Source organism: Alligator mississippiensis, chromosome 1 (genome assembly GCF_030867095.1).
Source record: "Alligator mississippiensis isolate rAllMis1 chromosome 1, rAllMis1, whole genome shotgun sequence".
In the NCBI taxonomy this organism is placed as follows: Eukaryota; Metazoa; Chordata; order Crocodylia; family Alligatoridae; genus Alligator; species Alligator mississippiensis.
The window spans coordinates 61,214,989-61,242,353 of record NC_081824.1 but is presented as its reverse complement, the minus strand read 5'-3'; the positions used below and the strand labels follow the sequence as shown (position 1 = coordinate 61,242,353).

General features: G+C 41.4%; 1 protein-coding gene across 6 annotated transcripts in view; it reads right to left on the bottom strand.

Moving 5' to 3' along the window:
- Nucleotides 1-27,365, bottom strand: part of FAM135A (family with sequence similarity 135 member A) — a 143,414-nt gene continuing 116,049 nt past the window's right edge. For 5 of the 6 annotated variants that reach the window (XM_059730888.1, XM_059730901.1, XM_059730906.1 and 2 more), the window contains 4 exons: nucleotides 20,931-21,082; nucleotides 18,704-18,814; nucleotides 2,223-2,336; nucleotides 1-1,478 (listed from right to left, as the gene is read on the bottom strand). In XM_059730888.1, the coding sequence (XP_059586871.1) occupies nucleotides 1,273-1,478; nucleotides 2,223-2,336; nucleotides 18,704-18,814; nucleotides 20,931-21,082 (583 nt within the window). In that variant the 3' untranslated portion in view covers nucleotides 1-1,272. Of the gene's footprint in view, nucleotides 1,479-2,222; nucleotides 2,337-18,703; nucleotides 18,815-20,930; nucleotides 21,083-27,365 lie in introns of those variants that run through there. The other variant, XM_059730908.1, reaches the window with a different exon arrangement.

Here is a 27,365-nt window from a genome sequence, read left to right as displayed (position 1 = left end):
TTCTGTCAGAATCATTTGTTCATTTTATTAACACCAGATGCAATAACACAATGCTAAAAAGAAACATGCATTAGTTATACAACAAATTTATATTTTTCAAAAAAAAATGTTCATTACAATTAGTGAACGCACATATAACCTCCTTTCCACCTTTAGTGCATTATTGTTTGAAACAGGTAAAAGGGGAGGGAGGAGAAACTGAACTCAATGCTATTTCAGCACCAGTAAAAAGTCAACAGACCTTTAACATTCCTGTATATCAAAAACATTTTATCTTTAACACTAAACATGTAAAGTTTATAATTTTATCCCATTTCAAGATGCATTGATTTATATTTACAATACTTTGTAGTCAATAAAACATTTTAACAATATTTAAAAATTATCTAAATTCAGAAAAGTATTGCAGAAATTTATAACCTTTACTTATATTAGGTACATATACGGAAGTCTGTGTAAAAGGTTTATTTGAAGAACTGAATTGACAATGTAAGAGCAATTTTATTAAATTTTGCAAAACTCCAATTATTTGAAGGCAGCTGTCATTTAAACATTCAAAAATCTCAATTGCTGCTTACTTCTGAAAACTAAAGTTCCAGTAATAAAAGCGAATATGTAAACCAACATGTTTTTTAAAACATCAGTAGAAAATATATTTCCACAGGCATAACATGTTTAGTAACGATGATGATGATTTTGTAGAAAACTGTTAAAGATGTAGTGATATCTGATGACTTAGTTTGCTCATGAAATAATGGTCTTTCCCAGACCTTTGGATATAGTTGTTTTCAAATATCTGATATTTTAGCAGCTAATTGTTTTTTCCAGTTAAATTTTCTACAATGCTAAAACCTTACAACTGAATGTATAATACCTTATTACAATTTTTATATTCCAATTTATTTTGGCATTCAAAGTCTCATAAAATGCAGCCATCGCTTTGCACTGACTTTTGTAGTCTAGGAACCAATAATAAAACAACCAAATGTACATAGTGTGCTTCAATCTCCACTCAAATAATTAGGTACCCCAAAATTAAGAAAAAGTAATAGAAAAGTAAAAAGAATAAAATAAAAAAATATTGCACAGCCACATCACCTAGAAAGTAAAGTTGATGTTAAAAAAGCTCTAGACATGGATGATATAAATTATCTTCCATATAAAAAGTATAAATATCTCTTAAAATACAGCTGCAGCTATACTTTAATACCACACATTATTTGATTCATTTGTTAATGAGGTAATAGCCAAGTATCTTACAATGCTTTTCTTCTACTGGAAATATTTTAGGGCAGCAACCAGAAAGAACTTTTCTAAAAATATTTCTGAATCAAGAACAGCAATGTGTGCAGCTCTCCCTATTAGAGAATCCGCTGTATTGGGCAATGCATTAATTACATTGTATCGAACCAAATTACATTCCTTGTTCTGAAGAACTGGAAGAAGCAGGTTCTGGATCATTTCAGCATAAATTGGTCCTGAAAAACAAAAGAAAATATTATGTTTCCCATCCTCCTCCCTTTAATCATGCAGCGCTTATTAGGAGCTAAAATCTGCATAAGTGGCAGTAAGTGGCACAGATCTAAGTGGTGGAGTGGGATTTGTGATATCTAAGTACCACTTGGATATGTGGTAAGTGGAGAAGGATCTGGCCCAAAACATTCTGTTATTTCTCTAGGAAGCAGTGAACACATGAAGACTTATTTTTACAAATTTCTTTTAGAAGGTAAGATTCTAAACAGTTTTACTGTTTAGATTTCATAGTGAAAATGCATTTATAAATTCAGGATGACACCAGCATCTTTTTGCCTATTTTGCAAGGCAGATGTGCTGAAATACTAGTGTCTCAAAATATTTCAATAATAGATATAAAAATAAATGATCCATCTTAAACAGAAAATAGTAACTTTATTTTCATTGCTAGGATGGTACTGGGCCTCTGCTAAGCAAAGCCTGCTGAAGTTTTGCTGCAGACAGCATTCAGCTCCAAAAGTCAATGGCAAATTACTTCAATGGGATTGTGGTTAAGTTCTACATCAGAGTATATGTAAGCACTCAAAACAAGCCTCTTCTTTTAGAGAACCAAAATATTTCATACATACATATGCACACACATATGTTGGCTGTTCATCTTACCCTCTGTTATAAAAACACACGTATTTTTAAAACACAGCTAGCTAGCCCTACTCATAGTTTCTTTTCTGGGTTGCTTTTTTTTTTACCTGATTGTTTATCTTTTAAAGCTGTTTTACACATTTCAATGCGGGCAGAGTGATAAGGAACATAACGATCCTGCAGAGATCCTACTAACACTACATTTTTAAAGTAATGAAGACCTGTAGGAAGAGGGAAAAACGTAAATATAAGTAGATAGTAATGTTAAAATTGTTGCCAAACAAACATTAAAACCAAAACCGCAAACCCTGTGCCAATTTTATAACAAGTTCTTGTTAAAAAAAAAAAGACAGAAGACCAATTCTATTAATGAGCGCTGAAGGCTTCGTAAGTTGTCTAGATATTGCTTCCCCTACCTAAATCCATACGTTAAAATACGTTAAAGTATCTTAGGATGCCCTAACAGTAATGGTTCCCTTTATGTTAAAGTTAGTTAGGGTGTTGTTACATATTACCTTTTAAACCATTCCAAAAGCACTTAAACTGGGAGCATCCATATATTAAAGGGTGTTAAACTGTGCTAAGCAACCTCTGAACATTTAAAGTTATGCCACTTTGGCAAATATTATCTTTGAGCCATTCTATCTAGCTAGAAATCATAAAAAACATAGAAAATTAGGGTTGAAAGGGACCTCAGGAAGTTATCTAGTCTAACACCCTGCTCAAAGCAGGACAGGTCCCAACTTTATGACCCCAGGCCAAACTATCATTTAAAAACCTTCAAGGATTGAGACTCCACAACCTCTCTGGGTAGCCTGTTTCAGTGTTTTACTACCTTTCTGGTGAGAAAGTTTTTCCTAATATCTAACCTAAATTTCCCTTGCTGCAACTTGAGACCATGCTCCTTGTTCTGTCATCTGCCACCACTGAGAACAGTCTAGCTCCATCCTCTTTGGATACACCTTTCAGGGAATTGAAGGCTGCTATTAACCCCACCCCCCACCCCTCCAGTCTTCTCTTCTCCAGATTAAATAAGCCCAGTTCTCTCAGGCTCTCCTCATAAACCAGGTGCTCCATCCACCCCCTAACCATTTTTGCTGTTCTCCATTGGACTCTCTCCAATTTATCCACATCCTGTCTGAAGCAGGGGGGCCAAATCTGGACATAGTATTCCAGATGTGGCCTCATCACTGTCAAATAGAGCTAGGATATTATTTGTTATAAAGAGGGAAAAGTGACAAATTTATAGTCATCCAGCATCTCAGGATGCACCCTCTCAAGCTCTACTGCCCATGGGGTGGTACTGACCCCAAGCCAACACCCCACCTGCCTCCAGTGGGTATTATCCCTGCTGACATGGCATCACACAACTGGTTACAAGAACCCCAGGAGACTTGATCCAGGCCTCTGGGTAGGGGGATGGTCCAGGTACATGGCCTTCCCCTCAGAAGGCTAAGCCTTTGCCCCACATCTAGGCATCTCTCCCCTAGCCAGACTGTGCAGCCTAAACCTACTCCCAGGCCTGGGCTCTGAGGCTCCCGGTGCTTTAAGGGGAGCAGAGCTGCAAGTTGCTATACTCCTCCTTTAGCTCAATGGCTGAAGAGCATACAAAGCCACTGCAGTGATTTTAAAGCTCTCCAGCCAGGGATACCACAGAAGCTGTACGTGTCTGGTGCTGAAATGCTATCTTTTTTTGGGAGGCAGGGATTTCTTAGATATCTTCTACTGGACCAACTAGATAGTTGGGATAAAGTTAGACAAGCTTTCAAATGCAAGACATTTTTCCTCTGTTTTTTTTTTTTTTAAAGAAATGTTTCATGTTTCAAGTCAAATCAATCAAATGAAGTCCAAATCCATGAGTCAGTCCAGAACCATAAGTGGCCCTACAACCAGCAAACATCCTCCACCCCCACCAGGGATTTCAGACATTTCCAACATCTTTTGGCAGGCATCCTACGTGCAGACCCAAGGCCGGAGTCTTGGGGTCTGGATGCCCCCAAGTTTCACCTGCCCTCAGCCATATGGCCACAGAAGTAAGCTAGGGAGGAGCCTCCCATTTCCATAAAGTGGTCTTTAAGCCCCAACACCTTGGCGGGTACTAAACTATTCCAATCAGACACAGGGGGAACCACATGCATGTGGCCAGTAATACAGCCAGACAGTGTTGTGGAGAGCAGCTGCCCCAGCAGCCTGCAGCTAAGTCTGTGGGGGAACATAAGAGAGGTGTGGGGGGGCAAAAAGAGGCTGAGGCGGTGGCCCACACAGTGAGGGAGGGAGTGGGGCAGGATTGGTGGCTGGGTCTGGGGGCGCTGCCCAGCCAAGGCAGTACTCTAGGGAAGAAATGCATGGCTTCAGAGCCTGGCAAGGGAGCAGGATGGAGCCATGGGCAGCTCCTATGCGAGGGAAGGGAAAGGCTGACAGGAGGGCCAGCTCCCAGCTGCTGCATACACTCCTAGGAAGAGTCAGGCACCATAGGCAATGCCTCAGGGAGGGTATGGGGGAACATGTCCCCCCAGATTTCCATGCGCCCACAGTGGGGCATGGGGCTGCAGCCTGGCTGGACCTGGTACAGGAGGGTGAAGCAGGGTGGTGAGACTTGTTGCTGCTGCTGGGACCCTCATGCCAGCTGTGCCACCATGATGTAAGGTGCTGTCAGCAGCACAAGAAGTAACGGACAATGGGTGGTGAGTGAGGGCCACCCAGGCTACACCTCATTCCACCTCGGCTCTGGGGTAGAGCCGCAGTCTGGCATGTGAACAGTTTCATAGTTGGTAGGGTCAGAAGGGACCTGAGCAGATCATCAAGTCCGACCCCCTGCCATGGCAGGAAAGAGTACTGGGGTCAAACGACCCCAGCAAGGTTTTCATCCAGCCTCCTTTTAAAGACCCCCAGGGTAGGAGCCAGCACCACTTCTCTTGGAAGTTGGTTCCAGATCCTAGCCGCCCTGACAGTGAAGTAGCACCTCCTGATGTCCAGCCTGAATCTACCCTCTGCCAGCTTGTGGCCTTTATTTCTTGTTACTCCTGGTAGTGCTTGGGGCAACAGGGACTCCCCCAACGCCTGCTGGTCTCCCCCGACTAGTTCGTAAACGGCCACTAGATCCTGCCTCAGACTTCTCTTGTGGAAGCTGAACAGGTTCAGATCCCATAGCCTCTCCTCGTAGGGCCTGCCCTGCTGCCCCCTGATCATGCGGGTGGCTTTCCTCTGGACCCTCTCCATATTGTCCACATCCCTCCTGAAGTGCGGTGCCCAGAACTGGATGCAGTACTCCAGCTGTGGCCTGACCAGTGTCACATAGAGGAGGAGGATCACCTCCTTGGACCTGCTTGAGATACATCTGTGGATGCATGACAAGGTATGGTTGGCCTTCCTGACCACGTCCCCACACTGTCGGCCCATGTTCATTTTGGCATTAATAATGACACCAAGAGCCTTTTCTGCCTCCGCACTGACGAGAAGGGAGCTCCCCAGCCTGTAGGTAAGCTGCTGGTTCTTCCTCCCCAGGTGCAGTACCTTGCACTTGTCAGTGTTGAAACCCATCCTGTTCTCATCTGCCCACCCCTGTAACCTGTCCAGATCCACTTGCAGCCTATTCCTCCCTTCTAGCGTGCCCACTTCTCCCCACATCTTAGTGTCACGTGCTAATTTGAACAAGGTGCTTTTCACCCATTCGTCCAAGTCGCTGATGAAGATGTTGAACAGTGCAGGCCTGAGGACCGAGCCCTGGGGGACCCCACTGCCCACATCCCTCCAGGTCAAAAATGACCCATCCACCACCACTCTCTGGGTGCAGCCCTCCAGCCAGTTAGTGACCCATCTGACTATGTAGGTATCGACACCACAGTCTCCTAGTTTTTTAATGAGGATGGGGTGAGAGACAGTGTCGAAATCTTTCTGGACTTTAGGAAGGCCCATGTCCACTGCGACACCTGCGTCCAAGGATTTTGTGACCTAGTCATAGGCCACCAGGTTGGTCTGACAGGACCTGCCTCTAATGAACCCGTGTTGGTTGCCCCTGAGCATAATCTCCCCTGCTGGCCCCTCGCGGACGTGCGCCAGGATAATTCTCTCAAAAAGCTTACCCAGGACCGAGGTAAGACTAACAGGCCTATAGTTTCCTGGGTCCTCCTTCCTCCCTTTTTTGAAAATGGGGACTACATTGGCCCTTTTCCAGTTGGAGAAGGTGAGGGAAGCACACCTCCTAGTCCATTACTCCTTGTGCTACTGGCAGCATGTTACTCCCCTGGTGGCATGGCTGGCATGGGGGTCCTGGTGGCAGAAGCAGCAATGAGTCTTGCCACTGTGCTCCACTCTGCCCTCCCACGGGGCCATGGAGGTGGCTCCTGCCTGGTGCTGATCCAGCCACACTGTAGCCCCATGCTCTGCTATGGACGTACCAATCTGGGAAGACATGCCTCCCCAATGCATCGCCTATGGCCAGGCACGCCCCCTTCCCCATATACCCACCTCCTTCCCCAAACACTGGGAGGCTTCAGGTCAGGAGTGGGGAGCACCAGCAGGAATGGGACACCATGGGTCAGGAGTGATGGGCACCAGCAAGGCCAGGGGGCTGTGGGTTGGGAGTGAGAGGCACCGGCTTATCAGGCCTGCTCATCACCACAAAACAGCAGGAGACAGCTGCAGCTGGATCTGGACAGCAGTGGGGGACAGCTACAGCTGGATCTACATCCTGGTGACCAAAGTGGGCAGGAGGAGTTCTGATTTTCTATAATAAAAAAAAAATCAAATGCCAAAATATATGGATATTTAGAATTTATTTTCTTATAGTGATTGAGGCACTGGTAGGCTTCCCAATTGCTTTAAAATTGTAAATTTATCAATAAAATATTGTGGCCAGCTGATACCTATATGTATAATGGTGTTTCATTTTAATAGCAGAAAAACATGGATTTTGCTTTTAATCACAGAATTTGAGGGAGGGCAGAATAATCAGAGAAGTCTGGATTTTTAAACGGAGAAAACCAGGATCCATGCTGATCACTGTAGTAGCTTTCTCCAGAACCACTTCACTCTGAGTTAATCTTTCTTGAAAGCACGTAACCAAAACTATACATAGCATTCAAAATGACTTCTTGCCATTGTCTCACACAATATTATTAATACTCCCTTGTTTCTACTGAAGATACCTTATCGCCTACACCTTAAAACTGTATTTGCCTTTGAATTTTATCTGCCAGTTTAGCAGCTCAGTCATCCTGTGATCAACCTATATATGCAGATTTTTTTCTTAAATGCTCTCGACTGATCACTGCCCATCTTATAGCAGAAATTCGTGTTACTTGTCTGTAAGAGCATAACTTTATGCTCTGCTCTATAAAACGTCATCCCTCTCCTATTACATGAGCCCTGAAGATCATCTAATTATCCTTACATGCTATTCCAATCCTGTGTTGACGATTTCTGCTAAATACATGTAATTGGCCAAATTAATTAGCATACCCTTATTTTGTATGCCAATGTCAAAAAATGAAGAATGATCCTTGAGGTACTCTGCTAGGAACCACTCTCCAGCCATTTATGTGGTGAAAGGACCTTTTTAAATTTCTTTGCAAGGTCTAGCTCAGGATATTTCTTTGCAAGGTCTAGCTCAGCTGATGCATGTTGTAATACTACAAAAGTATAGTGCTATGTAGGTGTGCAGGAAAGCTTTCTAGCCAAGGGGTAACAGAGGACTACTCCTTAGATTCTCTCCTGTCAGTGAGCTCAGTAACTGATAGCCTGTCCTCTCTGACAGGCTGTCAGGGATCTGTGGTTCTTCCCAGTATTTCTGCAGTGGTGGTGGCAGCTCTTCCTGCTGCTGCTGCCACCGTAGGAACAGGGGATATTCCTGGTGTTCCCTCGGGCTGTGGAAGCAGAAAGAGCTGCAATCACCCCCTTGGGAAGAGTGGCTTTTCCCAGTTTTCCCAAGCATGGGTGGCAGCACCGAGGTCTTCTATCATAAGAAAAGCAGCTCTTCCTGATGCACTCCATAGCATGTCTTCAACAGGTCACTGCAACTGAGTTAACCACTATGGACCCAGGTGCTCTCCCTCCCCCCCCCCCCACCAGCACTACAACAGTATTGCAAAAAAGCTCCTTTTTAAAAGAGGTACTATTTTGTGGTGATTTCACCATCCTTGTAGTGCTACAAATAGTTTGAATGGCTAAACACTCACTTTCTGTAATGCTACAATGGCATTAATAGTGCTACAAATATAACACCTGACCATGCCTCAGCTTGACTTCTTACGCTTATTTTATCCTTATAACTTTCTGAGCCTCAAGAGGCAGCTTTCTTTGCAACAGTCTCTCTTTTTGTTCCATGTTTTCTCTTTGCTTATACCCACTAATCTTTTTAAGGGAGCTGGTTATCATCCAATTAAATTAAGGGGCCCTTCTCTGCAAAATTCTGCCCCTTCACCCTTCATTGGGATGCACATTCCAAAAAGTTTTTGCTACTTGGACTTAAGGAAATTCTAAGTCTCCTCCACACTCAGATCCCTGAGCTCTTCAGATCAGTTGATGCCATTGGTTGCCCTCATTTCTCAAAATTCAATCTTTGAAAAAGAACAGAAAACGTTAAATACAGACCTGTTTATCTTTCCACTTAAATCGTATTGTAACAGGAGGGGCGTCCTTGGGTCACCGTGCTCTCTCCTAGTTGCCCTCTGTACCGTGCCAAGCTGCCTACCAAGCACCCTCACATCTCGCCCGCCACGACTTTGACGTAGTATGTTTTATAGGGAGGCTACCTTTCTTCCTCATGGCCACGATTCTCCTGCTGTCACTAGTCCCATTTCTAGAATGGGTGTTCCGTGCAAACAGGTCCCCTGTACCACGCCCCAAGCCTCGCAGATGGAACAGATGATCTTCAGTCTCTGGTCTCGTGCTATCCCTTGGGCTCTCCGCAGCCCTGTCTCTCAACGGCGCCCCACTGGGCGTTCCGGCTCTCTGCAGCTGTCTGTCTCTCAATGGTGCCCCACTGGGCGTTTGGGTTCTACACAACCTTTTCTCGTTTTGCCTTACCAGGCACTCGGGGTCGGCACACTCCCACTGCTGCGCTCTTTTTGGCACTCGGGGTCAGTACACTCCCGCTGCTGCCCTTTCGGGCTTACGTTGGTCATTGCCCCCCGCTCTGGGGCCTCTCACAGTGCTGCCCCCACTCTGGGGCTGGGGTCCCCACACTACCGTGAGTCCCCTTATGAGGCCTCCTCCATTCCCTTATAGCCTCACCCAAACCTCCAATCACAAACAGCAAACACAAAGCATAAGCCCCTAGGCTATAACATAAATCTCAGCCCTCTGGCTCCAATGTTCTTCCTGCCACACCAGGGGTGCTCCACCTCTCACCATCTCAAGCCGTTCGTGTATTCAAGCTTCTCATTACTCTCTCTGGTAGAGCTCCTTCTCCCTTAGCTTTCAGCAGGGAACTGCCTCCTGGCCTCCAGCCTGTGATTTATATAGGAGCCAGGCCCTGCCCCTTCTGGTCAGCTGACTAGGCAGGTGTGGGTCACTAGTTTGCTCTGCTTACCCCAGCAACCAGCACCTGCGTGGTTATTCCAGCTCTCCAAGTAGCAGGCACCTTAGTGCCCTGCTACATGCATGAACTTGGGATCTCTCAATCTAGGTTCGTTTTCTATAACTAGTTCTTCTATGTCTTTTGTGTTTATGAAAAACAAGTCTAAAATAACATTACCTCATGCTGGTTCTGTAACTATAGGGTGAAGAAATCTGCCAGTGATTACAATCCATGCATAGCAGGACCCCACTTTCATTAGAAACATTTGTTTTCCATTCTACATCTTGGAAGGAAGTCTACCATAATAATTCTTAGCATTAGATTACAAGTCTCAAACTTTTTTTGATGTAAAGCTTTTCTTATCATTCATGCTAGTCTCAAGCCCAGATCTGTTAGTTTCTAAGTTACTCAGGTGAAATCCATCTGTCAAGAATGCCATGAATTCTCACTCCACAAATATCCCCAAACCTTCCACATAAAACAAATCCTTGAACCCTTTGTTAGTCTTCATTTTCTTGCAACATATTTGCTCACTTTTTCTGAGGATCAGAAAATTACATTGAAGATTACCTACTCATTACAGAGCTGGGGATCTTCTGCCACATATAAAAAAGAATTCCAGATAGCTTTACAGTACTGGAATGATGCTATAGCCATGATGGTCCAGGAGATATATGGGGCAAGGATTATTGTGGGTGATCTTTTATTGGACCAATAAATAATTAATAAGCAAAATAAATAATTTCAGCTGGTTCAATAAAAGACATTATCCACAAAAATCCTTGCCATTCAGCTTTATATAATATCTTTTTTTTTTATTGAAAATAATAAAGAATAACAATCCATTTCAGCTTCATTAGTCAATTACATCATTCTTCAACACAGTTGCCTAGCCAGTCATTCACCATTTTCTATTCTAGGTGTTGGCAATTCCTACCTAAGTATAGTATTTTGCATTTGTCTGTCTTGAAAATCAATAGGATACAATTTAAAAAGGACACGTGGAAAGTAATGATTGCACACATACATAATGGGGAAAAACTGTCTAGGCAGCAGGTCTGCAGAAAAGAATCTTGTGGATACTACTATGATCCAGTGGATCACAAACTGGACACAAGTTAACAATGTCATATTATTGTGAAAAAAGCAAGCAAACTAATAGGTGCAATCAGGAGTGTCATATGTAACAGCCCTGGCACACATTCACTTAATGGCATTATGGAATCTGATCCACAATCCCAATAATACTGCCTGCCATGCTATACATGCATGGCAAGACATGTGATTTTGGGATCACAAATCAGATTCCAATCGTGCTACTACTACTTACCAGTGTAGGAAGAGTGTGGGATCATGATCTTAGGCTTCCCCTGCACTGGGAAGTTACAAGACAGGTCCCCACAGCCTGACATGAGCTTGTACAGTATAGTGCAGCACTGAAACCTTAGAGGAGATCATTTGAGAACCCACTCCCGATTAGCTGTCAGTTCCAGCCTCTAGACCACACCAGGGCCAGTTCAGGGCCCCAGTTACTCACTTATTAACAGTGTTCATTGTAACTCCAGTACATTGACCATACAGCCATGATCATTCTGTGGAAATGAAGATTTATCTTTTCTCAGTGCATGACTGGACTAGGAGTGTGCACTCCTCCTAGCTGGTAAAAACATCTCTGGTAAAGGCTGCCATTGACTGAGCAAGAAAGACAGGGCTGATACATCACAGGCCAAGGAGTTGGCTTCTGGCACATCTCGGCTTGTTTTCAGTGGTCAAGCAGAAGAAAGCAGAGAGGGGTTTGGAACAGAAGGGCACCCGATGGCATGCAAGCACCCTAGAAGTGTATGTCAAGGCATGCCCAAGCTGCATTTGGGGTTGAGGCATGGCATGTGTCAACTCCAGTCATGGGACCCACAGCTCAGTTCACATGGATAGCAAATCTTGTGTGTAGCACAATTGCACATGCCAGGACCCCAGGATCAAGGAGAGGTTCCCTGAATTCTTGTTGTTTATAAAACTGTATCATAGTTTCATAGTAGCTAGGGTCAGGAGGGACCTGATCAGATCATCTAGCCTGACCCCCTGCCACAGGCAGGAATGAATGCTGGGTTCACAAGACCCCAGACAGGAGATCGTCCAACCTCCTCTTGAATTTGCCCAAGGTAGGGGCGAGGACCACTTCCCTGGGAAGTTGGTTCCCGATTTTGGCCACCCTAACTGTAAAATATTGCCTTCTGATCTCTAACCTAAACCTATTCTCCATCAGCTTATTACCATAAGGGAGGTCCTCCTTCCTCCCTTTCTTCAAAATTGGGACCACATTAGCCAGTCTCCAATCCCCCGGCACCTGGCCAGATGACCACAAATGCTCATACAGCCGGGCCAAGCGCTCAGCGATGACCCCTGCCAACACCCTTGGGTGGAGGGCATCTGGACCTGCAGATTTAAAAATGTCTAGCTCTTCCAGAAGATCCCTAACTACATCTGCGCTGACTGAAGGCCTGATAGAGCTGCTTTCTTGTCTGGCGTAGCCACAAGATTACCGTTTGCATTTTGCAGGGGCCTTACATTGCCTGGTGCCCGCTTCTTGCTCCCAATGTACTTGAAAAAGGACTTTTTGTTGTCCTTAAGGATGCTAACCTGAGTTCCATCTCTGTCTTGGCCTTTCTAATAGCCCTCCTACATTCACGGGCCAAGGAGTACTCCTCCTTGGTGATAGCTCCTCCCTTCCACTGATTGTACGCCCCCATTTTAGTCCTGAGGCATTCCTGAATGCCTTTGCTGATTGATTTCTGTTGTTTGAAGAACTACCTGAAGTTGATGTAATGAGTCTTCTAAACTGTCCTAGGATCTTGACTATCATGGAGTGTAGTATAACTCCTATGAATTCAACATATTGCATCAGCATTAAAAAGAATTTTCCTCATGTTGACTTGTAGGTCCAGACATCTGTACAGTTGGAGAACAGTCTGCATTAAATGCAGAAGTTCCTGAGGGATCTTTCCCTGACATGCAAATCTCCATATAGGTATGCTGATAATTATTTTCCTTATAAATGTAGCTGCTAGTGCTTGGCCCAGGGTAATTCCTAACCTGTGATTTGGTGGTTAGAACATTCTGCTTGGAAATCGGAGAGATTCTGCTCAACCCCTCTGCAAGAGAGGGACATATAACTCATGTCTGTCACTTCTGGGGCAACCTCAGCTGCTCAATTATTGGGGCCAAAACACAAGAATGGCTCCCCCTTCATTTTTCCCAAGACTTATTATGCCAGTTTAAATGCATGCATAGTCAAGTAGCCATGAACAAGTATATAGCCTACTGCACATGCTCAGTTTAAGTGCTTACATTTACACATCTACACTGCAGAATAGAATTGCAAATTGTGTATGAGTACCAAAAACATCATTAATGCAGCTGAGTAAGTGTAATTTAGGCGCACACAGTATAATGGAATTCTACCCTTGGAGTTTTGTCTTAACTTAATTTCACGTTTAGTATGATTTTATTTATTTATTTTACAATTCTACATGCACCCAAAAAACAAAGTAGAGGTTACAGGCTGGGGCTCTCAAACAGAAGATTTTTTTTGCTGTGGAATGGGGTTTTCTAAGGATTTTTGATATTTGTAGCTATGATGAGCATCACTTCACAATTTATGTTGCCCTGAATAAAGATGCTGTATCAACAGCATCCAAAACAAACTTACCAAAGACACCTTTACTGTCAACTGACCTTTCTTAGGTACTGTAAGTGTTCTTTTTTAATAGAGTAAATGCATTTTTTTTATACTTGAGAAAAATAATACTGTGCCAGAGCACCTCATGATTTGAGATACTAAACTGCAAACTTGCAGACAAATCATTTTTATGACCCAAGATATAATTGTATCCTGTCAAACAACATTTATGTATTACCCAAGAACTTATCAAGAGAGCGGGAACCCCAGAATCTGTCACTGAAATTACTATGGCCATGGACACGAATACATTTAAAACACTCCAAATTCCACTTGAGGCTACAGACAGCTCCCATTGGTGCTCTTCAAAATCACCACAACCACGTGGCAGCATGCTTTCCAGCCAGGGGGAGTGACAGGGAGTTGCTTAGTGCTGTGGCTCTGTTCCTGCTACTAAACAGGAGGAGAAAGGGGAACACCGGAACAGACAGCCAATGCACGCTCTCCTGTATGCTCAGCTTCCAGCCTCCCACTTCTGGAATCCAAGAGACATGTAAGGAATCATTATCTCCAGCCTCCCACTGGAACCAAGACACCAGAGACCTCATCCCCCTCTTATTAGAAGTGGGAGACCAGAGGCAGACAGACACTCAGGGATTTCTGGTTTCCAAAACAAGGGTTGGAGAGAAAGATTCTTTGCACGCTTCTCAGGTTCTAGAGACTGTCACAGACTACTAAGGAGAGCGCTCATCTGCTGTTCACTGCATTCTCTCTCTCTCTCCCTGTGTGTGTGTGGGGGGGAGGGGGGGGAGGGGGAAGGAGGAGGCAGAGCTCTGTGAGATGCCGAAGGGCTGAGCAACCTCCTGTCGCATAACACTTGAGCATGCACACAGAATGTGAAGTGTTTCAAAGAAGTTGCTGCTATTTTAGAGCACTTCTGCCATTTTTAGAGTGATTCATTGGGTATATATATCTGTCCGCTTGTCTTCTGAAGTGCTTCAAATGTCTGTCCAGGGCCTACATGACATTGCATTCATCATCTCACTCTCACTCTCTCTGTCTGCTTCCAGACAATATTTATCTTCAGCCCAAGATTCTTTCAAGCTTTAGCTTCCATAAAAAGTGCAATTTATTTTTAATTTTCTATTAAACATCAACTAGTCAATTAACTAATTTTTGTCCTCTTTAAATACATTTTTAAATAGACCATATTATTTTTAATTGATTTATTTTTTCCTCTTTCAATTTATTCTGAAAAATAAACAATATGTTTTTATTTTACATGGAAAAGGTAAGGCTACAATTTAAGATTCTGTTTATATTAAGCACAGAATTAATGTTTCTGTTTTTACACTTTTGTGTCTAAAACGTAGAACAGAATCTGCCTCAAGGTATGAGTGACATGTTTAGGCTGCCTCTAACAATAGTGGCTACTTGCTTATCAAGTGTCTATTAGGAACTGCAGAATTAATGTCAATGAACTGTGTTTTGACTGTTTTTAAATACCCACAACTGTGGCAGACGCTAACACAATAAAAAAGTATAATTGAACTCACACACAAATCATACACAGTGATTTAATGCATGGCAGAATTTGTTAATGACTTAATTTAAGAAATTATTCACTTTAAGAAAGGTGCTTGCTATTTTATCAACTGCTATTTATACATTGGTAACCTGTTACAATTTATTATCTGTCAGGCTGCCTCAGTAATTTCTTAATTTTCACAATATGGTTGAAATATCCAAAAAACTCTCAAGTTATGTAAGTGATAATTATAACACTAATCTTGCACATGATAAAATCCTACAATTAAGTCTCTCATGAATATTCTATGGTGTTATGATTTTATAGTAATGGAAAAAGTGTGTATTTATTATAAATCTGTAATTATCCAACTAAGTATATTTGTATTTACTATTAACTAGAAGTATCACACAAAGTATTTATTCATTTATTCTAACTTGGAAAGCAGGTATTGTCAACTGTAGTCACCCTTTCAGAGCAGTTTTATCTGAGGCTGTCCTCATTCGCCAGAAAAAACCTACCCAATTAAGGAAAATCATGCCAACTCCTCCTCCCCTCAAGTACCTATTCAATTTAGCACCATCAGTTTCCACAGATGAGCGTTAACATAGCATGAATATAACTAATGAGCTAATAGCAGATATAGCCATGAAACAATTACATCTACCAAACTTTACCTCCAAATTGGATAATAAATCCAGTGCTGCCCATACATGACAATACTGTCACTTCCCCCACAAAAAATATTTAATATTTGTTTTACTTTTCATTCAGGTTTAATTATAACATATATTTCTGTTCATTGTTGTGCTTATGTGAATGTGGAAATATACATCATTTTTACTTTTAGGATGGTTCTCTTACTAACCCTGGCAAATTTGATAGTCTAGTCAAAGCTGCACAAGTGCAGCAGGTTTGAAACTATCCTGATGTCTCAAATGACCAAGGTGTGAACTCTGCCAGATACTTCTTTGGCACAATATTGGAAGTAAACAACAAGGCAGAGGGGCAAATAATAAACCCTGCAATTAAGATTAAACAAGAAAGACCTGACTGGAAAGAGCTCATAAAAAAGCCTCAATTTAAGGTTTAATTACTAACAGATGATTGGTAAACCATGAATATTATAAAGAAGGAGGCACATATAGTCTTAGTCATATTAATTACTGAATTACAGAATCCTGTATAGTTTATGATTTCTATATTGTAAAAGTGTTCTTAGGTGAAGTTTTCTTAAGTTGAGAGACAAATACAAAGAGGGATAGCTTTGCTAATGCAACTACAAAGTAAGGAAAGAAAAACAGGTGACTGACAAGGAGACATTTCTGACCAACAGGGGAAGAAGATGAAAAAAAAATCTTCCCTTGTCAGAAACTGAACTTTTCAAAGGACTTAAGTTCCAAAGTTCATAAATTTTATCTAACTGTCACCTTCCAGAATCACTGAAGAAATGGTTTAAAGCTGTTTCTCAAGGGTCTCAAAAACACAAAGAAATTGAAGAGCCCATCAGGAATTTTGCCCCTTGGATCCCAGTCCAAAGAACTAGAAAGAACTGAAAGGACTAAAGTAGTAACATAGTTGAAAAATTGTCAACGATGGATAGCAAGTAGTTGAGCTATCATTCTTGCTCTCTCTATGCTGGTGAAAATAATTCAAGTTAAGTAAATTATAGAGGACCGAAAATAAATTAGCTCAAGAAGTAAAGAACTATATAAGATGACCTATAGTAAAAATATGAACTTGGAACATGTAGCATCCTTGCTTGCTAAGCAAGGACAAAGCACAGACCACTGAGAACCTACACCATGCACTGTTTTGTACTGTTTATCTACCAATTACCGAATCTACTTCAAGGTTGTTTGTTCTCACTAAACCTCTGTACTGACCAAGAATCACTTATCTTAGGAACTGCATTTCAGAATGATAATTTCATTCAATCAGGATACTTCAGCTGATGGCACACTTCACAAGGTCTGAGGATAAATCTTTCCCAACTAAGGGCTTGAGAACAAACATCCACTGGAAAGTAGTGAGAAACTGAGTCTTGCTGTCTTCATAAAATCATTTTATTAAGTAATTGGTGGGATCTTTTGAATTCATTCAAATTTTTACTTTTATCAAGGAGCTGCTAAGCTTTAGGAGTGCAATGCCATACTCCTTCTAGGGACATTCCATACATATAAAGAAGACCTAGATATTATGGTGATGGATGCTTTAAAAATAAGTCTAATAAAACACTCTAGGTTTTTTGGAAGCTATATAATAATTATTCATAACAAAGCAAAATCTTGGCAGGGAACTTAAAAATATGAAAAGAACAAGTTCTAAGTGACTACTTTTTCAGCAAAGATGAAAAGCTTGATTATACTAGACCAGTGATTCTCAACCAAGGTGATGGGACACCCTGGAGTGACACCAGATCCTTTGAGAAGTGCAACAAGGTGTGAGGAGATAAGCTAAGTAGATACATGCAGGCTCAGGCTTGTCCCTGCCTGAATGATCCCCACCACCCCAAACCCCTCTGCAAGGAGGTAAGCACTATAATTTATACATTAGTTTTTGAAACTGGATGCCACTCAATTCACAGAAGTTATGGAGGGGTGCCTTGAGTCCAGTGAGAGGTGCCTCAAGTCCAAAAACATTTGAGAACCACTCTACTAGACAAAGGAAGGTTCTCAAATCAATTAATCATGAGACTAGGGAGATCTGCCCAATGTTCTTCGAACTGAAAGCACCTATTGATCTCTGAACTATCACTTGACTCAGAGAATTAATACTATTTTTTCATTTCAACACTTTTTGCCTTTTCTGGCTCATTTCATAGGTTTCTCTGTGGCTGGACTTACACCTGGGAGAACAGCAGTTGGACAGATCAACACTCTCCCATCCATGCTTTCTCTTTGATCTTCTCCCTGCCATGTCTGAGACCAACTCTGCCAAAAAGTCAGATCTCTGACTGCTTTGATGGAGAAGTAGCCTTCTGCTACAATCACTTAAACACCTCTGCCTCAACACAGTGGCATACATTCAGCAATATCTATCTGATGATTCCTCATCAACTTTATAATGCCTAACTGTGAATAAGCCACAGCTGATAACATTTTAGGGTATGTCTACATGGTGCAAAATAGTTACCTAGTGAGACACACTAACTAGCTGTAAACATGCTTGTTCTTGAACTGATTTGCAAAGCAAAGCTTACTAGCCCACACACAGTACCACTTGTGGCTATACTACTTCCTACTTGGAATCTAGCCTGTGCACAGCAACTGCACTGTATCTTAGTATGATACTGGCCTAGATATCTTCAATCACCACCTAAACTTATTATCACCTATTGGCACATGTCAAAACACAAGAAAAAGAAATGGAGACAAGCGTGTGAATGATAACGTGGGGACAGCTGGAAGGCTACTGAAAGATTTTAATTAATTTAACTTTAAGTGCACTTTGCTAAAAGTTGGAGTTTTATTACATCAATCATCGCCACCTGGAACTGGTCTCATTGTAGAAATTTTACAACAGAAGTTTAATGTTTAAAAAGCACTCTATCTAAATAATCAAATATCTCTACATGTGAAAAAACACAAGTAGTTCTAAGTCTTGATCCAACCTCACTGAAGCTACTGACCAAGCGTGAGAGTGCAAGTCTACATATGGCTTGGCTAGCTGTACCAATCACAGCTTCAAGTTCTTTAACACTAAAGTTCTGCAATAGTCTTTCTACCTCAAAGTAACTAAATGTCTTACATGTTGCCTATATACTATTACTTCAAGAAACAAACTGTTTCTAGAAAAATTAGAACATAAAAAGGAAATGGAAGTATTAAATAACATGCTAGCAGCTAATATGAACAAAGCTTACCTGTTTTTTTACTAAGTTTGTACAAGAAGGTTTGCCGGGGGTCTGAATGATCTCGACACGTCAGTTGTAATAAAGAACCCGACTTTTTCCACTTCTGCATAAACCAGAGACCTGTATTGTTAGGTACAACATAAGTACAATTCCACAGTACAATCATCACTAAACATCAGTTAAGTGTGTAGTTACTGTCCATACATTCAGTCCCCCTGATTCAGTTAATTAGCAGTGTCAGTATTATCAAGTCCAAAACCATTTTATATTTATTTCAGCCACTATTTCATCCTAACTGATTTGTACCTAATAATAGAAGAATGTAGTCCTTTGTTTTCAATAAGTACATATCTTAATGATAGGAAATACATTCCTTTACCAGGAAGTCAGAATATAACCTTAAATATTAACCACAAAGTAATATGTAGACACAGGGTAGAGCCAAAGGCTCACTTGGGGCAGTCTCAAAAGCTGCTGTTCCAGCTGTGACAGAGTTACAGTGAGCAGGTCCCCCTCCCCTTTAAAACCACTTAAAGGGAACCTTTGTCTAAGCTAGGGGCACACAAGATCTGACCTGTGGACCAGGTAGAGCCCACAGCGGACTCCATTTCCCAGCAGCTCCTGCCCATGTCACTGCAGCCAGTTTCCATGAACACCCTAGCAGCTGCAGTGCCATGACACTGCAGGGCCAGGGTTTCCATGGAGACCAGCCCCAGCCCCACTGGCAGGGCATGCAGCTGGGCAGGGAGCTATTCCAGGACTGGGATCTTGCGATGGTGACAGCATGGTCTGGAGCTGGGGCAGAACTGCAATCCACTGCCCGCCTGCCCCAGGCAGGGGTGTGCAGGTAGCATATCACGGCTGTACCTCAACTCCAGACAATGCTGTCACCCCTGCAAGATCCCAGCCCTCATCTTGGAGCAGCTCCCCACCCAGCTGCACTGCCCTGCCAGAACCATGAACCCTGCCTCCATGCTGTCACAGCCCTGCCATTGCTGGGGTGCCATGGAAACCGGCTGTAATGATGTAGGCGGGGGCTGCTGGGAAATGGAGTCTGGCCACTAGCCAGACCCACCATTTTGCCCACCCCTGGTTTAAGCCCATATTCTTATATTTTAAAAAACGTTTCAAATGTTGTAACATTGAGATATATAATGTTTTAAAGAGTAAAGTATATTTTTCTTTGTAATTTATGTCAACATTTTCTCCATAACAGGGCACAATATACACTAAGGGCATAATATACGCATATCATACTCTGCAAGTCAAGTGTAGGAAGTCCAAGCAATTCTACTGGTTTGTTCACTCCAGCAAATTTGAAACCCTTACCAGGCAATTTGGGTGGTAAGGTGGGATAGGGTGCCCACAGTGTCTCAGGTATTTAGCTTCTTCCTTTTCACTAACTGTATACAAGCCATCATATAGCTTTCTTAATTATGCTTTTAGAAATTACTGCAGAATAATTTGTGTTGTTTACTGAACACATCCAACACAGAATATTTGAACCCTGGTGTTTAGATTTAATGGATGCAAGAGTCATAAAGGGTTTGATTATATTGTACAAGGCTGAAGTGTACTGAAACACACTGTACTCATCCACCAGTGTGCCCTGTGCACACTGGTTCATTGGATGAGAGAGCTGGAAGGGACCTCACGAGACATCTAGTTTAGCATCCTGCTAGATTCAGGATCATCCCTGACTAAGCTATCCCAGCCAAGTGTCTGCTCTTAAAAATTTTAAGGGATGGAGATTCCATAACCTAAGTAGTCTAGTTCAATGTTTCACCACCCTCATAATAAGAAAGTTCCTCCTAATCTTGAACCTAAATTTTCTCTGTTGCAGTTTGAGGCCATTTAATCTAGTCCTGTTCCTTATGGGCACAGAGAATAGTCTCTCCCCCATCCTCTTTATAATACTATCCCATACACATAATTCATGTGAAAGTATATGTGAATGAATCTCTATTTTCTTTGCAAATATCTTAACATAAAATCTGGCTCAAACACATTAGTATGCTCCCATATGTATGCTCAGGCACCACAATAAGGTTTTAAGATTGCCACTTTCCCTCTGCTCACAAGACCAGACCAACAATACATCTGGTTCTTATAATTCAAGGAACAGAAAGACCTGCATACCCCTTTTTAATTAACAATTCAATGGAAAAGATGTTGATCCATTCTCCCCATAAATGAATTTGTTCTAAAAATATACCATTGAAAATAACATTTTTACCTGTATTAACAAGAGCACTGCTGTTGTACAGGGTACCAAGATGTGGTCCAGACAGAGACAGGAAAGTGTGAAGCTTGTTGAGGTAATATTTAAACCGAGGTCTTGTGAGCACTGAACGGATTATTAAATTGCCCAGCGAATGTCCAATAAAGCTATTTAAAAAGAAAAACAGTAGTATAACATGGAACCTGAAGGGAACTTTTTTTAAAGTGAAAAGTGAGAACAGGTGACAGAGTTAGAAGTCTGAAGGAGCAATGAAAATGCATTTTTAAAATTATTAATAAAGTACTGATATTTTCTATGTTGCCCAATAGTTTAGACAGAAATCTTTTGGTCATTCCTTTAGAATTAGTTACCAATAAAAACAATATTTTAGCATAAGCATAAAAACAGGCCCTCCATCAAAATGTGTAAAGTGCATTGTTTCTGAACTAATTACCATTAGCACCAACTAATTAGTAAATATTAAGTGTGATGTACATGACTCAATAAATTGTATTTTTGCCACTTGATGGTTGTGAAGTTTAATCAGCTAGATGCATGCTAGTTACCAAGAAAACTTGCAGGGTGCAGGAAGTGCTCCAGTGAGGAAGAAAAGGTTATTTAAACTAATCTGGACAAACAATTTAAGCTGGAAGCAACATCATAAGTAGGCTTGCTCCGTGGACTGAGCACTAAAGTCAAGTTAGCTACAACAGGAGAACTGTGTGTCAGGAGTGTATCAAAACTGAAACCTCCCTTGTAGCATAATGTGGTCCTTATCTCACTTGAACCTGCTGGCAACAGTATAATAATAATGCTAGAGGTCTACCTTGAAAAAATCCCTATAACAGTTTATACATAAAGCATGTGTGTGTGTTGGGGGGGGGGGGGGTGGGGGGAAAACAGACGACTACACATGCACATTTACCACAGTTTAGGTCAGTAAAATCTCTGTTATTCACCAACTGGAATACCTTATTAACCAGAATTTTGGCGCTGCACCAAAAGCAGCGGGGCACACATGGCACCGCGCCGCTTTGCCTCCTGCTGCGCGGGGGGACAAAGCTTGCACGCGGTGGCAACCGCCACCCACCACCCTGCGCTGCTGCTGCTCTGTGCGCGGCTGCTGCCCCCCCCCACTCCATAGCTGGCCGGAAACTCTGTGCCTCAGGTAACCAGCACTTCTAGCTTACCAGCACCCCTCATCCCCCACTTGTGCCGGATAACAGGAATTTTACTGCACTAGGTCAGAATATATTTCTTTTATCAGATGCATGTTGCCTCCAGAAAGGTGAAGAGGAGCTCCATTAATGTGGTTTAAATATACCAGTATAGTTTCATGTTTGGCGTTGACTTGCCCCTTAGCTCCCTGCATTCACCTGAAACTCAATCAATGTCTTAACCACAAGTCATCCTTTATCCTTGCTTCTTGTACTACTATATTCCTAGACAAAAAGTGTTAAAATGAATTTAAATTGCGAATACCCATAAGTAATTTAGTGCAAACTTCATTTGGTATTGTAATCATTCTTTAAAAGAATAATAAGCCCTAGAAATTAGTAGTTTAAATTCAATTTTAAAAATCCACACATATTAAAAGTATTAAATTGCTGAATTTGGTCAACAAAGCCTTAAATCTGACCTAAGTACACATTTCTAAAAACAGCTTACATTTTAAAAGTGCCATTTTTATTAAAACAGGCTCTATCATTTCTTTCTAATATGAAATTGAATAATCTAATTACATAATTTTAGATCAGTGCCTTTAGTAAAATAATGCATCTCTACTGAGACACAGTACATCTTTTGACAACAGACAGCAACAAGGAACTGGGGTTATATTTGCCAATTTAAATTTTAAGTGAAAAAAAAAGTTATCATGTGCAGTCACACGAAAAAGATAGTAATGTACTTGCCTTTACTGACTTTCTGAAAAATAAAGATTTGAGATAGTGCATTTAACCTTACAGATAATTTGTACTGTACCTAGATGAGTTATTCTTTAAAAATAATAGTATCCAAAGTGTAATGCTAATATTGCTAACCAGAGATTCTATGGTTTTCTCTGGCTTCTACCATTCATTTCATTTAGTTAAACTGAAAGATTATCTACCATCCTAATGGGCCAAAAGTATCTGGGGATCCAACATTAACCTAAATTACTGGATCAGACAACTGTATTATCCTTAAGCAAATCTGACTATTCCCTGAGCTAGAATGTCTCAAATCTGAAAAAAACAAAACCCATTGTTAGGTAGAATCTTTACACACAAATCAAAGATATTGACAGCTAAAGCTAAAACTTTCACACAGGTATTCAACATGAGCGTAAGCTCACCACCTGTACTTCTACTGGAAAAACTGGACCTAAATTCATATTGTTAAAATATAAGGAGTTTCCTTACTTGAAACATTAGAACTTACAACATATTTTAGTTCAGCTTTAACATGATTGAAATTCCATTAGAAAAATTAATCTGCCTTAAAAAAAAAAATCACTAGAAAATAAACAAACCAAAGCATCTGGAATTAATTATTTAATTGTACACATCAAAGGGCTAACAGTTTTACTCCTAATTTTCAGAAAAAAATAATTATCAAATAATCAACCATGTGCATCTCAAAGATGTAAGTGAGCATACTATAAGCTTTTAATGTGACTAAATAAAAAGTGTTATGAACCTTTTCTCAAAGAGAATATGAACAAAAAGCTTTTTAATGATGTTAGGTACAAATATAAGCCCATCTCGCATAGAGAATCAAAACTGTAACTATGCGATGTGATTTTGAACAGCACATGAGAATATTATAGGCTTTCTGCTCTGCGCATAAAACTTCACAGATTCAGGAGACTGTATAATCTCTGGTACCATAAACCATAAAATAAAAGCTACAAATGAGGATTATAACCTAGACCAGTTTGGAACTAAAAAAACCACAACACAATGGAACCTCATTTCATGTACATTAATACACAAATAATTCAGTGGAGGTTTGTGTGATTTCATGGTAAATTACTATCATACCCCCATTAGCAGGATGAAAGTATTGCCACAATAACCCATGGGCTTGACCCAGCATACACCAGAGTCCCTAGATAGGGCCACAGCACTTTGAGAGGTTTTATGGGCAGTTATCAAGATTAAGTCTCTTTTAGCTCTAAAAGGTTGCATGCAGAGGTGCTAAATCATGTAGTAACATTCTGAATAGACTGAAGATTGGACACGAGTGATTTTTGGGAGACTATATAGGTCTGAGCAAAACAAAGGTAAAGAATGCAATTAATTAAAGGTAAATTCAACAGAATATATCGAAGAGCTGTTGATGCGTGCCAAATTTTGGAGTGGAGAAAAGATGAAGATTAGAAGCTAGCAAAGTTATGTTTAAAAGAAGGTTGCAGTTGAGAAAGCAGATGGATGATTTAGAAACACGGCTGGAATATATATTTGCCTCAAAAGAAGAAAATGCGTTTTCTTCATGTTCAGTTAAATCCAAGATAAGCCTATTTGTGCTAAAATTCAAATAATAAATTACCAACTCCAATAAAATGCATAACTAGTTTTTCTGTATAACACAAAGTTAGGCAGGACTACTATGGGCATTTTTCACCCCCCTTAGCAAAGAAAATAGCAGAAGTTAATGTGAGCATTTCTAGAGTTGTCTATTAGAAAAATAGGTCCTTTTAACAAAAATATTTACCTTTTCCTACTGTTCTTCTTTGAGAAGTGCTGCACATTCATATTACCCTGTAACTGTAGGCAAGCAGTAGTGTACTGAAGCTGGACTGTTTTCTGTAGTATTACCTTTTGGGGCAAAGCATATAGCTTTCTTCTTTTTAATTCCCAATGTGAGACTACAGAAGACAGAGCTACTCCAAGTTTCACTCAGTTCCTTCATGCCAGAATCCCCATATGTATACTCTGAAGCAGAAGACAGAGGGTACCATAAAAACAGTACAAGATATTGTGAACAAGTTATAGAAATGTGAGTAACAGCTTTTGTTTCTTCTAGTGTATGCATACCCCTAGATCTGTAGGTGGCTTTAATAGTGCCCAATGATGTCTCAAAGACCATTTGAAAAGAGTTCAGAACAGTTTTAAAAACTGCATTTGCCCTAAGCATGTCAGCAATGGTGTAATGCTTGAGAAGACATATCTGGATGACCAAGAAGTCACTCTGCAGATGCCCAATATAAAAAGGTTTTCTAAGAAAAGCACCAATGTAATACGTGCTTGTGACAGGTGCGTTGTCTCAAGGTCGGTCACAACAACCAGCTCACCAGTCTGGGCAGTCTGCCCACCTAACTCACCTGCCATGTCTTTAATGTAATGAGTAAGTTGGTTCTAGGTGGGAGGCTACACCTTTAATGCCCTAATGACTAGGGAACACTACATGACTCTGACCTTCCCTTATCATGTCCCATGCCTCACAGATCTTACACTGTTATCAACTCTATGTGCCTCCTTGACGTCGAGCCCTTTGGCTCCTGTCTCTCTGCACCACTTGGGTGTCAAGTTTTCTGGTGTTTAGTTTTCTGTGTTTCTCTCGCAGGCACCTGGCTCTCTGGTGCCCGGCTCTCCCCATCCATCACTGGGCTCTGCCCAGATCATGTGCCCCTTTCTCCAAGCACTAACGAGACCTCCAAACCTTCCCTTATAGCCTCATCCCAGTCCTCCGGAATAAACTGTAACACAAATACAAGCCCCTGGGCCACAACATAATGCTAATGGAGACTGGGTTCTGTCTCTTTAAGAGGGTAAAAGTTCTCCCTTAGGACCACGTCTCTTAGCCTTAAGTACCTTAGACTCCTGGAGCCTCACTGTTCTTGTAGGCAGCAAAGTAGGCAGCACCCAACCAGGTAGCTTGTTTGTGCAGGGGCTCCTTTCCTTGGCAGTTGCTAGAGAGAGAGAGCCCCTACCTACTAGCTCAAGCCCTAGGTTTATATATTCCCAGTGCCCTGCCCACTCCCGGTCATCTGACTGGCTGCAGGTGTTGGCCAATTATCCTCTTAGGCTGTTGTTCAGGCAACCTGCAGCTGTGGGACTCTGCCTAGCCCTCTGAGCAGCCTGGCCAAGCTGCTTCTGCCCTTTAAAGTAGCAAGCACATTTTGGTGCTCTGCTACAGTGCTCTTATAGAGGAAGCTAAAAGTCTGTTGCAGATGTGTTATTAGTTTCTTAATTATCAGGACACTATTAGAAAGTTAACCTGTGAGAAATCCAAGCTTGGCACAGGCTGTCTCTTCATTTTTACAAATGAAACAAATGGACAATGTGATGTCCAAAAACACTTTGTCCTCACTAAGCAGGACAGCTCAGTGACCATCAAGTGCATGGAGTCTTTTTTCATCTGTATGCTAAGATACAGATTTAAATATTCTTGACTTGAAAGTAAAAAATTTTGGAAAGGCTCTCACAGAAATCTTGTCTCTATGGAAAACCATTAATAGAGACCTTACCAGAAGAGCTTGTAGTACACCTAATCTTCTGGCTTATTGGTCACAGAAATGAAACTTCAGCTGACAGGTGTTTTACTGAACAGGTTACCACTGACTTCTATGGTGCATCATCAGAGCTGATAGAAAGAAGCTTAAGTCCCATGCTGGTGCTGGGTTTCTGGTTGGAGGAGTAAGAGTAGAGTATAATCAGACTTTTAAGAAACCTGTGGATTAAAATGTCCTTGAATCATGATGGATAATATCTGATATCACAGAGAAATGAACTGTCATGGAACTGATGGATAGCCCTGCTTCTTCAAGATGAGACTAGTAGTTCAGAATGTTTTGGATTTCAGTGCGATTCAGGCTCCCCCCCCCCGCATGTGGAAAACTGTCTTCTCTTTAGTGATGTATGTGCTTCTGGTGAGATTTTCCTGATATTAAGCAAGGCATTCAAGACAGCCAGGAAGAGCTTCTTTCTGGATAATCTAGCTACTCAACATCCAAATTGTGAAATGGAGACTGGCAGTGTTGGGATAGATACCTCTGATATTATATCACTTTGCTAGAGCCTTTTCCAATGGTAGTCATGGAACCAACAATGTGAGCAGATTGGAAAGCCATGCCTGCTTCAACTATGCCTGCACTATTAGAACTACTGTGATTTAGTCCTGTTTCAATCTGAATATCATCCACTGTTCTACGCTCTTGGAAGGTAAACAGAACAATTCAGTTTATGATACAGAAGTTGCAGAGCTTGAATAATTTTTGGCACAGTTGATTAGAGCTATTACTACTTGTTAAAACTACACTTTTTGAGATCAGGTAGGAAGGCGTACCATCTATGCATCACCCATTTTTTAAGCAGAATTGGGGGCAAGACATACATTAGACCTGGTCCCACAGTAACAGGAACCTTTCCATTAAAAAACTAGGACTGAGGTATATACCCTGATGACATTCCTTTTCCTAGGCAACAGGTCTGTGCAAGGACTCCCCTAAGCCTGAATTTTGGCCAC